General features: G+C 39.2%; 1 protein-coding gene across 2 annotated transcripts in view; it reads left to right on the top strand.

Annotated features, from left to right (window-relative positions):
- Positions 1 to 375: 375 nt before the first annotated feature.
- Positions 376 to 13929, top strand: part of USP32 (ubiquitin specific peptidase 32) — a 242916-nt gene continuing 229362 nt past the window's right edge. Inside the window, exon 1 of one of the 2 annotated variants that reach the window (XM_043583859.1) lies at positions 376 to 646. In XM_043583859.1, coding sequence (XP_043439794.1) covers positions 589 to 646 — 58 coding nt within the window. In that variant the 5' untranslated portion in view covers positions 376 to 588. The remainder of the gene's footprint in view (positions 647 to 13929) is intronic. The other variant, XM_043583858.1, reaches the window with a different exon arrangement.

Here is a 13929-nt window from a genome sequence, read left to right as displayed (position 1 = left end):
CGCCAGTTGCTCCAGCCCCGCCCGTCAGGCGCCAGAACCCGTGGGCGGGAGACGCGGCCCCGAGCGCCCCGGAAGTCACCTCCCCCCACCCCCGCAGACGGGCGGAGGCTCCCCGGCACTGCGGCTTCGGATTGGAGGGAAACTGGGAGATGATGCGTTACGCGCGGGATCCGGCCCCTCCTCTGCGCTCCTGCGCGCGGAGCGCTTGGGGCGGGGCGAAGTGTGTGGCCCCTGGCGGCCATTACCCGGAACAATCCCCGGCCTCGGGTCAGGTGACCCTCGGCGGGGCCGGCGGGAGGGGGTGGGGGGAGGGAAAAGGGCGTGAGGAGGAAAGGGAAGGGAGGAGAGAAAAGGGCGGAGTAGGAGGGAGGGGAAGGGGGCGGGGTGGGAGCGGGTCACGTGATTAGGCATGGAGGCGGTGGCGGCGGCCGGGAGGAGCTGCCGGGGCAGAAGCCGCACTTGTTAGTGTGGGGAGAGGAGGGGGCTGGGGGACGCCGACACCGTCACCCAGGGACGCCTAGTCGCAGGCGGGAGGGGGGGTGGGGGCGAGATTAGGCTCCGACCCCCGGCCGAGGGGATGAGGGGAGCATGGGCGCCAAGGAGTCACGGATCGGATTCCTCAGCTACGAGGAGGCTCTGAGGAGAGGTGAGGGGGGGAGGGGTCTGGACGAGGTGCGGGGGAGGCCAGCGACAGGCTGCCCCGAGGGTGGGTGACCGGGGAAGGGGAGGGGAGGTTGAGCGCTTGAGGGTGCCTGAGGAGGATGGGAAAGGAGGCCCTCTTTGGGGGAGCGACGGGGAATATTAGGAGGGAGAAGGGTCGGGTGGGAGCAGTGTTTGGGAATTGGGACCGTATGGAAAGGGGGAGAAGCTTTCCTAGAGAGAGGGCTATCTGGCTCTGGCACGGAAATGCCCGTGCTCTTTGGTGGCGTTGTTATCTTGGATGTGTCCAGGGAAGTCTTCTCTCCCTCCTTTCTTGGGTGGCATCAGCCATTCCAGCCCCCCTCATCCTTTACTGCCATTTTCTCATATCACTCCTTCATAAAACCCGACAACATCCTAAGCTCATACCCAACAACCTTGGTTGGAAGGGAGAAGGGAGGCGGCTGCAAAGCCCTCTTCTCTTTTTGCTGTTGGAAGCCCCTTCCAGTTGTGGAGTCTCCGCCTTTTCCGAGGGCCTTTGCTAGTCTCTAGGGGGCTATCGTCATCCACTCCTGCCACCCCCTCACCTTTTGAGCGGCTGACTTTGATAAGAACGACCTGAAATTAAGTTGTATTTGAGGTGAGATGAGACTGGACAGCTGGTTTTGCACAAGACCTTGTCTTAGGTTACATCTCCTTAGACGTTGGCCAGAGCCTTTTATTGCACTTGATCCTCAGTTCTCACCCCCTCCCTTCCTATAAAATGGCATTCGGAAATTCAGCATTCTGATATTGTGTTATAGCTCCCTTTAGAGACCGGCCTTGCTGCCAGTCCTAGCCTGCTGCTTATTGGCTCAGATGCACAGTGTGTTGCTAATAGCCCCAACCCCCTACCACTTTCTCTGATACCGCTGTCGGTGATTACTAAAGCACACGCTAACTGGAAGTGTCTGTTGCAGTTTATGGCCGGAATGTGACTTAATTTTTCATGAGTGGGATTTGAGTGTGTGTGTGTATGTATGTATGCGTGTATTTCTTTTCGACATTTAATGGTTTTTTTTTTTTTTTTGATAAGAAGTGAAACATTAAGCAGGTTGGATGCTTGGCATTATTGTTAACAGGTTTCTAAGTCAAGAAACCAGCCATGCTCCAGGTGATGGTTTCAGTAGCTAAGGCTATAAAATAAAAATTGGCTTAAAAGACAGACATTCAAAATGAGGATTTAGTAGTAAACTCTTGTTTGTATGTAAGAAACAAAGGTAAATTCAGTGGGATATCACCTGCAAATAAAGAATTTAGGTGTATGTGTTCATTGTGGACTGACCAGAATAACGAAAATATGCTTTTTATATCTTTTTTTTCTACAGAACAATGAATGATTGTTCTTATGGACAATTTTACTTGAACTTTTTTCTCAATATGAGAAATATTCCAAATTCTTGATGTGTTTCCAGCCCTAGTAGGCTGGTCATTTCCGGGATGCTGTTGAGCCTGACAGGTCTGGCCTCAATTAGGCAATGGTTTTACATGGCATGAAAGAGGACATCAATCAAATTGATTCACAGCTTCATGGTTTAGAAGTATTTCGTTTCTTAAGTTTGAGGGTGATGTAGCTGGCATTAAAGGAATTCTAAAATTTAACTTTTATTCAACTGTACCCCACTTACTCTCATATCAAACTAAGATTTTAGTACTTTTGTAAATATAAAGGAAATTAATAGTTGGTGTGTTTTAAACTGATTTGATTGAAGGTCTTTGTTCAATTTATTATGAAGTGTTTGCTGTTGAATTTAAAATGTATATTTGAAGAGGTAGCAAAATATTTGTTAAGACCTTTAACTCTTCTTTGAATAAATTTGTTTTATCAGTTTTGCTCCAGAAGAAAATTAAAGCAAAAGAGAGAACCAAACTGATAAGTAGTATCTCTAAATGTAAACCAGGAGCTTTTTTTTTTTTTTTAAAGTGGGCAATTCTTTTGAATATACTATTTACCGTAGTAAATGTTAGACTTTAATATAGAAGTTCATTTACTGAGGTTATATAGAAAGAATTTATAAAACTTTTGCTAGAGCTAAAAAATGGTTTGGGAACTTTTGGGGGGGCACATGAACTAAATAGGTACCAAAACCTCTATCTGTTGGTCTTATTTACTTTTTAGGGTGAATAGGGGTGGGTGTTAGGGAGAGGATTGGACAAACACAATGTAGGTTATATGAATCACTGTACAAGTAAAAAAGCAAGTTTGATAAACTACTGAAATGCCTACCCCTCTTGGCTTTCTTAAAATTACTGACCAGTAAATAATGCCTAACCATATTTAGGTAGTATTAAAAAAAATAGTCAACTGTATATTGCTGGAAGCAAACATGGAATTGCAGGCAATTTATCTTGTAAAACAGAGCCTTGGAAATGGAGTGTTATGTTAATGACAGGTAACACTACCTAAGCGAAGGGCAGTTTAGTGACTTCTCATTTACATTTCAGAAGCTCTAGAAATTAGGAAGATTGATTTTGCATGCTATTTTAGCTAGACTGTGTGCCAGTTATATAAACATTAATAGTTTTCTGAAAGCATACCTTTAAAGTTTTTAAGGGAGATTTGTGGTAGCTTTTATTTTTGTTATCTGTCTTGAATATCTTGAATAGAATGCAAATAGGCTTTTCCTTGAAAGGCTTGACCCTGGTTTAGATTGCTGGTATTTTCTGAAGTACATCTACTGTACTTCACGAGTACTGAGAATTTTAGTAGCTATGTTCATCTCTTTATTTCACTTCCTATTGCATCTAAATTTGTGGCTTGTGTATTCCTGAAAATATATTCTAAATGCTTGGAGCATAGTATTAAAAAATATTGAATGAAAGAGGAGTTGAAGTTTAGAGTATTTCAGAACTCCGAGAAACTTAAAAATCTCCAGTTCTTTAATTCTTTCTTCCTGCTCCTCTCTCCTTTTCATCATTCTGGAAACTGAGAATAATAAGGCTTTTTTTTCCCCCCTAGAATTGGCTGAATTAAAATTGTCCTTAACTTTTAAATGATGTTAATAAAATATAGTGGGTGAATTTCTTCTAATCCCTTTCCTTAAGAAGAACTGGGGTGGGTGGCTCAGTCAGTTGAGTGTCCGACTTTGGCTCAGGTCATGATCTCATGGTTCGTGAGTTCAATCCCTGCGTTCGTCTCTGTGCGGACAGCTCAGAGCCTGGAGCCTACTTCTGATTCTGTCTCTCTCTCTCTCTCTCTCTCTCTCTCTCTCTCTCTGCCCTCCCCTGCTTGCTCTCTGTCTCTCTCAAAAATAAATAAACATTAAAAAATTTTTTTAAAAAGAATTTTGGCACTTTACATTGGAGTAAATAGTTGGGTGATGAAATACAGCAATTTTTACTGAGTGCTACCTGTGACTTAGGCACCAAAGAAGCAAAGATGACTAAAACCCTCTCTCTAGGAGCATATAGCCTGGTCAGTCCACTGAAGTGTATGTAACTCAAGGTGTATGCAGGACTATCCATATGAGGTAGGGATAAAATATTGAAACATCTTTTTAAAGTTGTATTTTGTGAATTTTTTTTTTTAATTTTTATTTATTTTTGAGAGAGAGAGACAGAGCATGAGCAGGGCAGGGGCAGAGAGAGAGGGAGACACAGAATCTGAAGCAGGTTCCAGGCTCTGAGCTGTCAGCACAGAGCCCGATGCGGGGCTGGAAGTCACGAACCGTGAGATCATGACCGGAGCTGAACTTGGACACTTAATTGAGCCACCCAGGTGCCCTTATTTTGTGTATATTTGATAATGGACAATATTTGCAAAAAGTAGTATATATGTATTATCATTTGTAAATAACTAACATATAGTATGTTAAATTCTACAGTGCTATAGAACGAAGTGCTATAGGAATGTAGAGTGTGTGTTGGTGTATTGGCCTGAAAGTGCCCTAACACTATTCATTTCATTGTATGTGCTCAATAATTGTGTATTAAAGAGTTTTATTTCCTCGTCACTTAAAGGTTATTGTCTTTGCTAGTGAAATAATTAAGCATGTACTAGTTGAATATTCCAGTACTTTTCATTTTGCTTATTATCTACCAGCCCTAATATGCTGTAAAACATTGACTCACCAATCAAGATTTTATTCATTAAGTTTCGTAGTGTTAATACTAAAATTTCGTTGATATTATACTGCCTATGATGTGATGTTAGGTGGTTTAGCATAATATATCATTGTATAAGTGAAAATTTAATTTCACAGTTGGCATCTTCTAGGATGCACTGTTTTCTCTTATTAAGGCACTTAATTTGCCTTCATCTGAATTTATTAAATCTATCAGTGAACTCTTGCATTACAGTGGAATTGCAAGTTTTGGTTAAGCCATTTGCAAGTATACCTAACCAGCTGTTATTATACATAAAGGAGAAAAATGGGGCAGTTTTAAGTTAGTCTCTTTATATGTAGTCACCTAAATAATTACATAGGTGCTGTTCTTCAGTCTCCAGTTTGACACTCCGTATGGAGTGTCCATGACAAAGAGGAGATAAATACACTAATGAACCCTGGATTTGGGGAGGATGAGCAGAATGAGGTGACATCACTTGATGGATAATGGCCTTCCATTTACCAAACTGAACAGCTGTTGTTGTTTTTTTTTCTTTTCTTTTCTTTTTTTTTTTTCTTTTTTTTGTTTTTTTTTTTTTGTTAATTGTTTGTCTTGTGCCTGGTTAGTGAGACTTCACAGTGACAGCATTCAGGGTTGCCTTCCAGAAAGATGTGTAAGTAACCTAGAGTTAGTAATGTGGTGACCAACCAATCATGAGTTGTTTTTTCAGGAGAAAGGGAAGATTTTTGGTACTTGATAATATGTAGGTCACAGGAAAAGTTTGAGAAATGATTGTTATTCTTGCTAGGACTATAGGAAATCCATCTTTGGATTTGGAGTACTAAAGATTAAGTCTGAGAGCTGGATTAGAAGGTTTGATGTTAAATAGCTGCAGAGGTGAAGGTATTTTATTTATGAATTAAAAGTTGGTGGTTTTGAGGTGCCTGGGTGGCTCAGTTGGTTAAGCATCTGACTCTTGATCTCAGCCTAGGTCTTGATCTGAGGGTTGTAAGTTCAAGTCCTGCATTGGGCTCCATACTGGGTGTGAATCCTACTTTAAAAAAAAAAAAATGTTGGTGATTTGAATCTGGACAACATGGATAGACCTAGAGGGTATTATGCTAAATGAAACAAGTCAGACAGAGAAAAGCAAATACCATATGGTTTCACTTATATGTGGAATCTAAAAAACAAATGAACAAACCAACAGCAACAAAGAGAAACAGACTCATAAATATAGAGAAACAAGTTAGTGGTTGCCAGAGGGGAGGTGGGTGAGGGAATGGGTAAACTAGGTGAAGGAGATTAAGAGATACAAACTCCAGTTATAATTAAGTCACAGGGATGGAAAGTTCAGCAGAGAGAATATAGTCAATAATATTGTAATAACTTTGGCGACAGATGCTAACTATACTAATCATGGTGAGCATTTTGTAATGTATATAATTGTCAGATCACCTAAAACTGATATAATGTTGTATGTCAATTATACTCCAATTAGAAAAAATGGGCGATGGTTTGATAATGGTACTCAGAAGACTAAGATGGGATTGAGAGTTCTTTTCATACTGTATCCAGAAAGTATGGCTTCTCTGCTCAGGACTTGTTTATGCTTCTGCTTTTACCTTTTAGGCTTCTTGGTGTATGTATTTAAATTGAGCCACTGCAGGGGCACCTGGCTGGTTTAGTCTAAGGAGCATGGGACTCTTGATCTCCGGATTGTGAGTTTGAGTCCCACATTAGGTTTAGATTACTTAAATAAATAACTTTAAACAAAAAATCTGCTTTTTAAAAAAATGAATATTTAAATTGAGCCACTCCACCTCTTTATGCTAATAAATTTTCTTGTTCCTTATCTAGTAATAAGGATCTTTTGAAAATAAAAGGTGGATCATTAATTACTAACTGACACAAAAGCCTGATGAAACTAGTATTTTAGTATTTACGTTAAAGTCAGAGACCTATCTATTAGAAGACCTATCTATTCAAAGATGAAGGCCTTCTTTAACACCCTTCCTTATTAGGGATTTAATGTTCATTGACATAAGTCTCTTTTTAGTTCAGGGAAATCTCAAGTTAATAACTATTTTGTAGACAAGGTTCAGAAAAATTGATATATCAAGACCTCGCTGTAATATGGTTCTTGGAATCCTTGATGTTGCACAGCATTAAAGGAAACTATGCTAAAATGAAGTTTCGCAAAGAAATTCTCCAGCTCCTCTTTCATTTCCATAAAGAAGTTAGGTTGTCTCAGCATTGTAGCCCTCAGAGGAAAAGGCTTTTAAGGTTTGCTGTGATTCTTGCCTTTTTTAATGACTTGTGAAAGACTCTAAAGAGATTGCATTATGAAAAGGACCTTTCTATCAAAGTAGTCCTCCCCTAGTCTTTCTTCCAGGATAATAATTAGTACCGCTATTGCAAGATAGTTGGTAAAGTGAAGAATCTTGCAGACTTCCTCAGTTTTTCCTTTCTTTCACCATCTGGCCTATCTTCTTATCCCCTGTTTGAGTTGGCCATCTACTTCATTTAGTTTGGTATCCAGTCTAGTCTGTTAACTTCTATTCATCTTCACTGCTGCTACTCTAGTCCTAGCTGCCATCATCTCTTTCTAAGATACCATGCAGTGGTTTGTAGTTTCACGGCAGCAGCCAGTGTAATCCTACAATTCAAATGAGATTCTGTTGATTCCTTTCCTCTCAGGCTGGAAAGGCTGCTTACAAATTTTCACAGGTCTGGCTCATTCTTCATACCTGAAGTCCAAGCTCTGATGGCCTTCTCTTATCTTATATGAAGTGGTTTTCCATCAGTGTTGTACTATTCTGTAACGTTTATCATAATATATAATTTGTAGCCTTTATCATAATATATAATTAACATGTTTATTGTCAGACATGATGATGAATCTCTGGTACCAGGATAGGTGCAGTGCCAGGTGTATTTTAAGTGTTCAGTAAATATTGGATGGCGGTGAATGTATAAATGATGGGTAGAAGATTTGGAGAACTTGAATAATGTTTGTAAGGTTGGAGGGTAAATGATCAGGTACTGACAAGGACTCAGTATACCAAACAATGTATTCATTTCAAGATTTCCTTAAATCAGCTTTGAAAAATGTGCTAAAGATTTTGAATGATAGATAAAAATGTAACAGCCTTAAATATAATATATAATTTTATCTGTTTAGTTCAGATATTTAAGTTGATACGTCATAATGTAAATTACTAAGTGGATATTAAGAGACTAGTATGTCATTAAGTATTATGTTTATGAACACTGGAGAATGTCTTTTTGTAAAAATGTAATATTTAATAATTTTGCTCATGAAATGATTTATTTTTAGACAGTGATCTTCATGTACTTTTCATCCATGATGACAAGCATCATCCTACTGCCAAATCTAAGAGTCGGAAACTTACTTGTTTAAAATGTACAGTGTTAATTTGGAAGCTGAGAATAAGATTTACATCAATATACGGAGTGTTCTCATTGGTTTGAAATAGTCCAGGTGATTTAAAAGTAAATTTTAGGGGCGCCTGGCTGGCTCAGTTGGTAGAGCATGCAACTCTTGATCTCAGGCTTATGAGTTTGAGCCCCACATTGGGCATAGAATTCACTAAAAACAAAATAAATAAATAAATAAATAAATAAATAAATAAAATTTATGTATAGCTTTTTAAAATATATGTTTATTTATTTATGAGAGAGAGACACACAGTATGAGCAGGGGGAGGGGCAGAGAGAAGGAGAGACACAGAATCCAAAGGAGGCTCCAGGCTCCGAGCTGTCAGCACAGAGCCTGATGCGGGGCTCGAACCCATAAACCGTGAGATCATGACCTGAGCAGAAGTCGGATGCTTAACCGTCTGAGTCACCCAGGCGCCCCCTCCCCCCCTTTTTTTGGCTCCAAGTTTCTTTTTCTCTTAAGTTCCATAACTAATGCTCCTCCTCCCTCCTTCTTTTCTAGTCTTTTAGTTTTAATTTTTATCACAGTGATATATGTACAGAATTTAGAATCAAATGGTTCTACAGGGTTACTTATGAAGGCAGTAGTACTGTTACCCTGTCTCCCTTGGCAGTTTTCCTCTGCTTATTATCCAGTACTTTTAATGTTTTAAATCTATTAATTGGTCTTTACTTTTTATCTCTAAGTAATATATTTATATTGATACTTTTTTTTTCATTTAAAGAATGTTTATTTGGCATCCCAGTATTAAAGATTAGGATTTAGCTCTTTATTTCACTGCTACCTGCCCTCCAGATACACACATGTACGCCCCCTGTAGTCCCATTTCCTCATCTTGGTATATGTATATTTTAATTATGGTTAGATCATTGTTCAGTATTTACATGATTAGGTTTTTATAAATGCTTTTCACAGCTAAGCCATTTAATATAGTAGGATTACTTTTCTTGTAAATATTTCCTTTAATAATTACCTTCTCTTTTATTTGCTTGGGATTCTATTCACTATAATTCAACCCCCAAAATCCCACCAATAGTTAAATCTAATCCATATATTAATGTTCACTCGGCTCATTATATTGGAAAATTTTCTTGGAGCTTTTTGGCCTGTTCAGGTCTGTACCTATTGCCTTTGTGCTTGAAGCATAGCTGCCATGCTGGGATCTTCTTTATCATTTATCCTGAAATTTCCTTCAGTGTTCTGTGTTGGATCTCCTGTTGTATGCCTTGTTTCTTCTTTCTTGACTTACTCGTTATTTTGATGGAGCTTGTTCTCTGGTAGCTTCCTGAAGAAGGGTGCAATGGGTAGTGAAGCTTTAAGACCTTCATTCTTGACCTGGTGCTTTCTTGCTTTAAAATAATTCTTATGTCTCTATTCTTTTTTTTCCACTCTTCAGTTTCTAAGAGGCTGTCTCTGTTTTAACCAAGTAATTATACTGATACTGAAGTTCCTTTTTAGTAATCCTTAATCTCTGGTCATGTGGGTCTTAATTTAAGCCTTAGGGCAGATTCATTGCATGGTCAGTTAGAAACTGGGGTAAGAGGAAGACATTGCCCTAGATTGCAGTTTTCATGATCACATACCACTAGATTGTAAACCTCCATGAGGGTGGGGACATGTCTGTTTTGTTCACTGCTATTTCTAGCAATTGCATGTTATTTGTCCTGTGTTAGCTACTCAGTAAGTGTTTGTTGAATGACTGAATTGTATATCAAAGCAATCTTTTCTAAAAACCAGATTAAACTTTTAGAGAAAACTTTGTTCAGGATAAATGTGTGTGTGCTCATGGGTGTATGCCCTGAGGTTTAAAACTTGTATTTTTATATCTGTGTACATATATTTAAATGCATCTTTTGCCTTTAAAAAATGTTACTTGTATTAATGTTTTATTATGTCATTTTTGGCTCTGCTTTAAAGTTGGTTTTGGAATCTATTGATGAGCAGCTGTGGTAGGAAGCTGTGGTGGGTGTAGAGCAGTTGTTTGATTAATAAATTTGGTTTAGAGATTCTTTAGTTTATGCAAGCATCCATAAGTGAAATATTTCACTGTGTGGAGTTTTATAGATCAGAAGTTAATTCTTTGTCAGAGATGCTGAGGTAAGAATACTTCTTTACAGCTAATTATGGAAGGACAAGAAATTACTTATTCTTTATAGGCTTAGAGGCATAGTAAGGAGTAATTATCTTTTTTTTTGTTTTTTTGTTTTTTTTATATTTTTTTTCAACGTTTTTTATTTTTTATTTTTGGGACAGAGAGAGACAGAGCATGAACGGGGGAGGGGCAGAGAGAGAGGGAGACACAGAATCGGAAACAGGCTCCAGGCTCTGAGCCATCAGCCCAGAGCCCGATGCGGGGCTCGAACTCACGGACCACGAGATCGTGACCTGGCTGAAGTCGGACGCTTAACCGACTGCGCCACCCAGGCGCCCAGGAGTAATTATCTAATGGTGGAAGCATTTTATATTGTCACATTACTGGTACATATAGATATAAATTGAAGTTGACAGAAGATTGCCAAACAAATTATATTTAAATAATGAAAGAAATAGGGTATCAACTGAATGAGCACTTGGCAGTAAATAACGTCATAGAAAAATGTTCTGTTTGAGTGGAGTTTTTTTTTTTTTGGAGCGTGTTTTTTAATATTATTTCAGTAGAGTCCCAAACTAAATGCAACTTATTTTTCCACAGATCGGCTTATATATTGCATGTATGTGGTTTACTACCTATGATCCCAAGCCAGAAACCTGTTTATCAGTTGAGACTTTTTTTTTAATTTTCTCTGTTCAAATTTAATCTATCACAGTGTCCCTTTGATGATATCTTCTTACTATCTTATGTTTCATCTGCATCTTTTTTTTAAAAAACTTTTTAATGTTTATTTATTATTGAGAGAGGGAGGCAGAGCATGAGCATGGGAGGGGCATAGAGAGGGGGAGACACAAAATCTGAAGCAGGTTCCAGGCTCTGAGCTGTCAGCACAGAGCCCAACGCAGGGCTGGAACTCACAAACCACGAGATCATGACCTGAGCCAAAGTCGGATGCTTAACTGACTGAGCCACCCAGGTGCCCCCTTACTTCTGCATCTTTAAAGTTACTGCCTTAGAAAAGGCCTTCTGTCCTCTGGACTATTATTAGTCTCCTATCTCCTCAATCCATTCTTTATATTTCCACCAGAATAATCTTTCTGAAATACACAACTGGTCATTTTACTCAGATGCTCATCAGTGGGAAGTGCCCAACACCTATGGTTTGAAGACAGTCTTTAGTGTGGCAAGCCCTTGTAGTTTCTGTGATTTGGCTTCTGTGTGAACACTCTCTGCCTTTGAAATGCTGCTTCCTAGATCTTGGAATGCCTTCCTTTATTACTTACACTAAAGTGCACAAATTTTACTATATAGCTTAGTGAAATTCTAGCTATGTACCTAAGCAACTACCATGCAAAACCAGGATAGAGAGCAACATTTCTAACATTGCAGTAGGCTCTCTCTTGCCCTCTCCCAGTTGATACTGCCCCGCAGAGGTAACCACTATTCTAATTTCTATCCCTATACATTAGCTTTACCTATATTTGAGTCTTGGATAAATAAATCATACAGTATTCACTTTGTGTGTCTGTGCATGGTGAACTAAATTTTTTAAATGAGATGCAAACTCATTTTTTAATTTTCATGTATATATTAATACACCCAGAGCACTGTGTTCTTTTTAGGTTTATTTTTTTTTGAGAGAGAGAGTGCATGAAAGAGGCAGAGAGAGGGGGAGAGAGAGAATCCCTAGCAGGCTCTGCACCATCAGCACAGAGCCTGACGCAGGGCTCAAACCCACAAACCACAAGCTCGTGACCCAAGCAGAAGTTGGACACCCAATCAGCTGAGCCACCCAGGTGCCCTATTTTTTTAATTAATTAAAAATTTAAAAAAATTTTTTTAGTTTTGAGAGAGAGTGTGTGGCAGGGGAGGGGTAGAGAGAGAGAGAGAACTCAAAGCAGGCTCCAGGCTCTGAGCTGTCAGCACCGATGTGGGGCTCAAACCCACAAACCAAGAGATCATGACCTGAGTCATGGATGCTTAACTTACTGAGCCACCCAGGTGCCCATAATTAATTAATTTTTACTTTAGAGAGCACATGAGCAGGGGTGAGGGGCAGGGGGACAGAGAGAGAGGTGGGGAATTTTAAGCAGGCTCCATGCTCAGCGCAGAGCCAAACGTGGGGCTTGCTCCCATGACCCTGGGAGCATGACCTCAGCCAAAATCAAGTCTGATGTGTAACCAGTTGAATCACCTAGGTGCCCCATGAACTCATTTTTGAGACCAAATTTTACCATTTGCAACTACATGGATGGAACTGGAGGGTATTATGCTAAGTGAAATCAGTCAGAGAAAGACAAAAATCATATGACTTCAAGAGACAAAACAGATGAACCTAAGGGAAGGGAAACAAAAATAATATAAAAACAGGGAAGGGGACAAAACAGCAGAGACTCATAAATACGGAGAACAGACTGAGGATTACTGGAGGGATTGTGGGGGGGGATGGACTAAATGGGTAAGGGGCACTAAGGAATCTACTCCTGAAATCATCGTTGCACTGTGTGCTAACTGATTTGGATATAAATAAAAAAAAAATAAAAATTAAACCACCAAATTTTAAACCTTTTCTTTATGAGGTACATTTCTGAAAAGATTACCAGTATCTTGAAATTAGGGCTAGTGTATATTTTTTTTATTTTCAGAAGCTGGCATAGTGTCTGACGTGAAGTACATGCTTATTGATGAATTGACACACATCTTTCTCCCTGAACTGTCAGCTTTACCAGATCCTTATCCATTAAAACTAAGCCCAGGCATCAAGTCCTCTCAGTAGTCTTCCCTCATATTGCTCCTACTTTTCCTCCTCCTCTCTGCTGTAACACACTTTTATTGTAGTGGTTATCCCTCTTCATTACAGCTGCTAGTTTAATTGGCTGTCTACTTTGAGTTCTGAAATCCTTGAGAATAACTCTAGAGCTTAGAAGGTAATAAGGCAGGGCTTATTAAAATGTTGATTGAATGAATGGGTGCCCTCTGAATAAAGGAGAAAGCTGACAGAATAAAACTAATAGTCAAAATTTGGTAAATTGTATTTTTATGAGATAAATTATAGTTTCATGACATACAAATATTCAAATATTCCAGAAAAATAAACATTTAAAATTTGGGTTAAAAGGAATATCTGCTTGCCCTAAACTAAAATTACCTGAATTTATGAAGCACTCAGTAGAAAATATGAAGGAAAGGGAAACATAATCTTATATGAAAAGACTTGTAGATTTGTAAGTTGTGTTATAATTAGCAGCTAAAAACAGCATTAAAATTAATGCTCACATTTTGCAGGTGAACCTTGATTTGATTGGTTCTGAGACACTCAAATTTTTCATAAATAGAAAATACTTATTGGTGTGAATAGAAAAATATGCTAAAGTTAGGTCAAAATTCCATGCAATTTTTGGAACTTAAAAAAAAATTTTTTTTAATGTTTATTTATTTTTGAGAGAGAGACAAAGTGTGAACGGGGGAGAGGCAGAGAGAGAGGAGACATGGAATCTGAAGTAGGCTCCAGGCTCTGAGCTGTCAGCACAGAGCCCGACGCGAGGCTTGAGCCCACGAACCGTGATACCGTGACCTGAGCCGAAGTCGGATGCTCAACCAACTAAGCCACCCAAGCGCCCCTGGAACTTTTTAAATATAATTTATATAA

The sequence above is a fragment of the Prionailurus bengalensis genome, chromosome E1, assembly GCF_016509475.1.
Source record: "Prionailurus bengalensis isolate Pbe53 chromosome E1, Fcat_Pben_1.1_paternal_pri, whole genome shotgun sequence".
Lineage (NCBI taxonomy): Eukaryota > Metazoa > Chordata > Mammalia > Carnivora > Felidae > Prionailurus > Prionailurus bengalensis.
The sequence above is the reverse complement of the archived record's forward strand: the minus strand, read 5'-3'. Positions and strand labels throughout refer to the sequence as shown.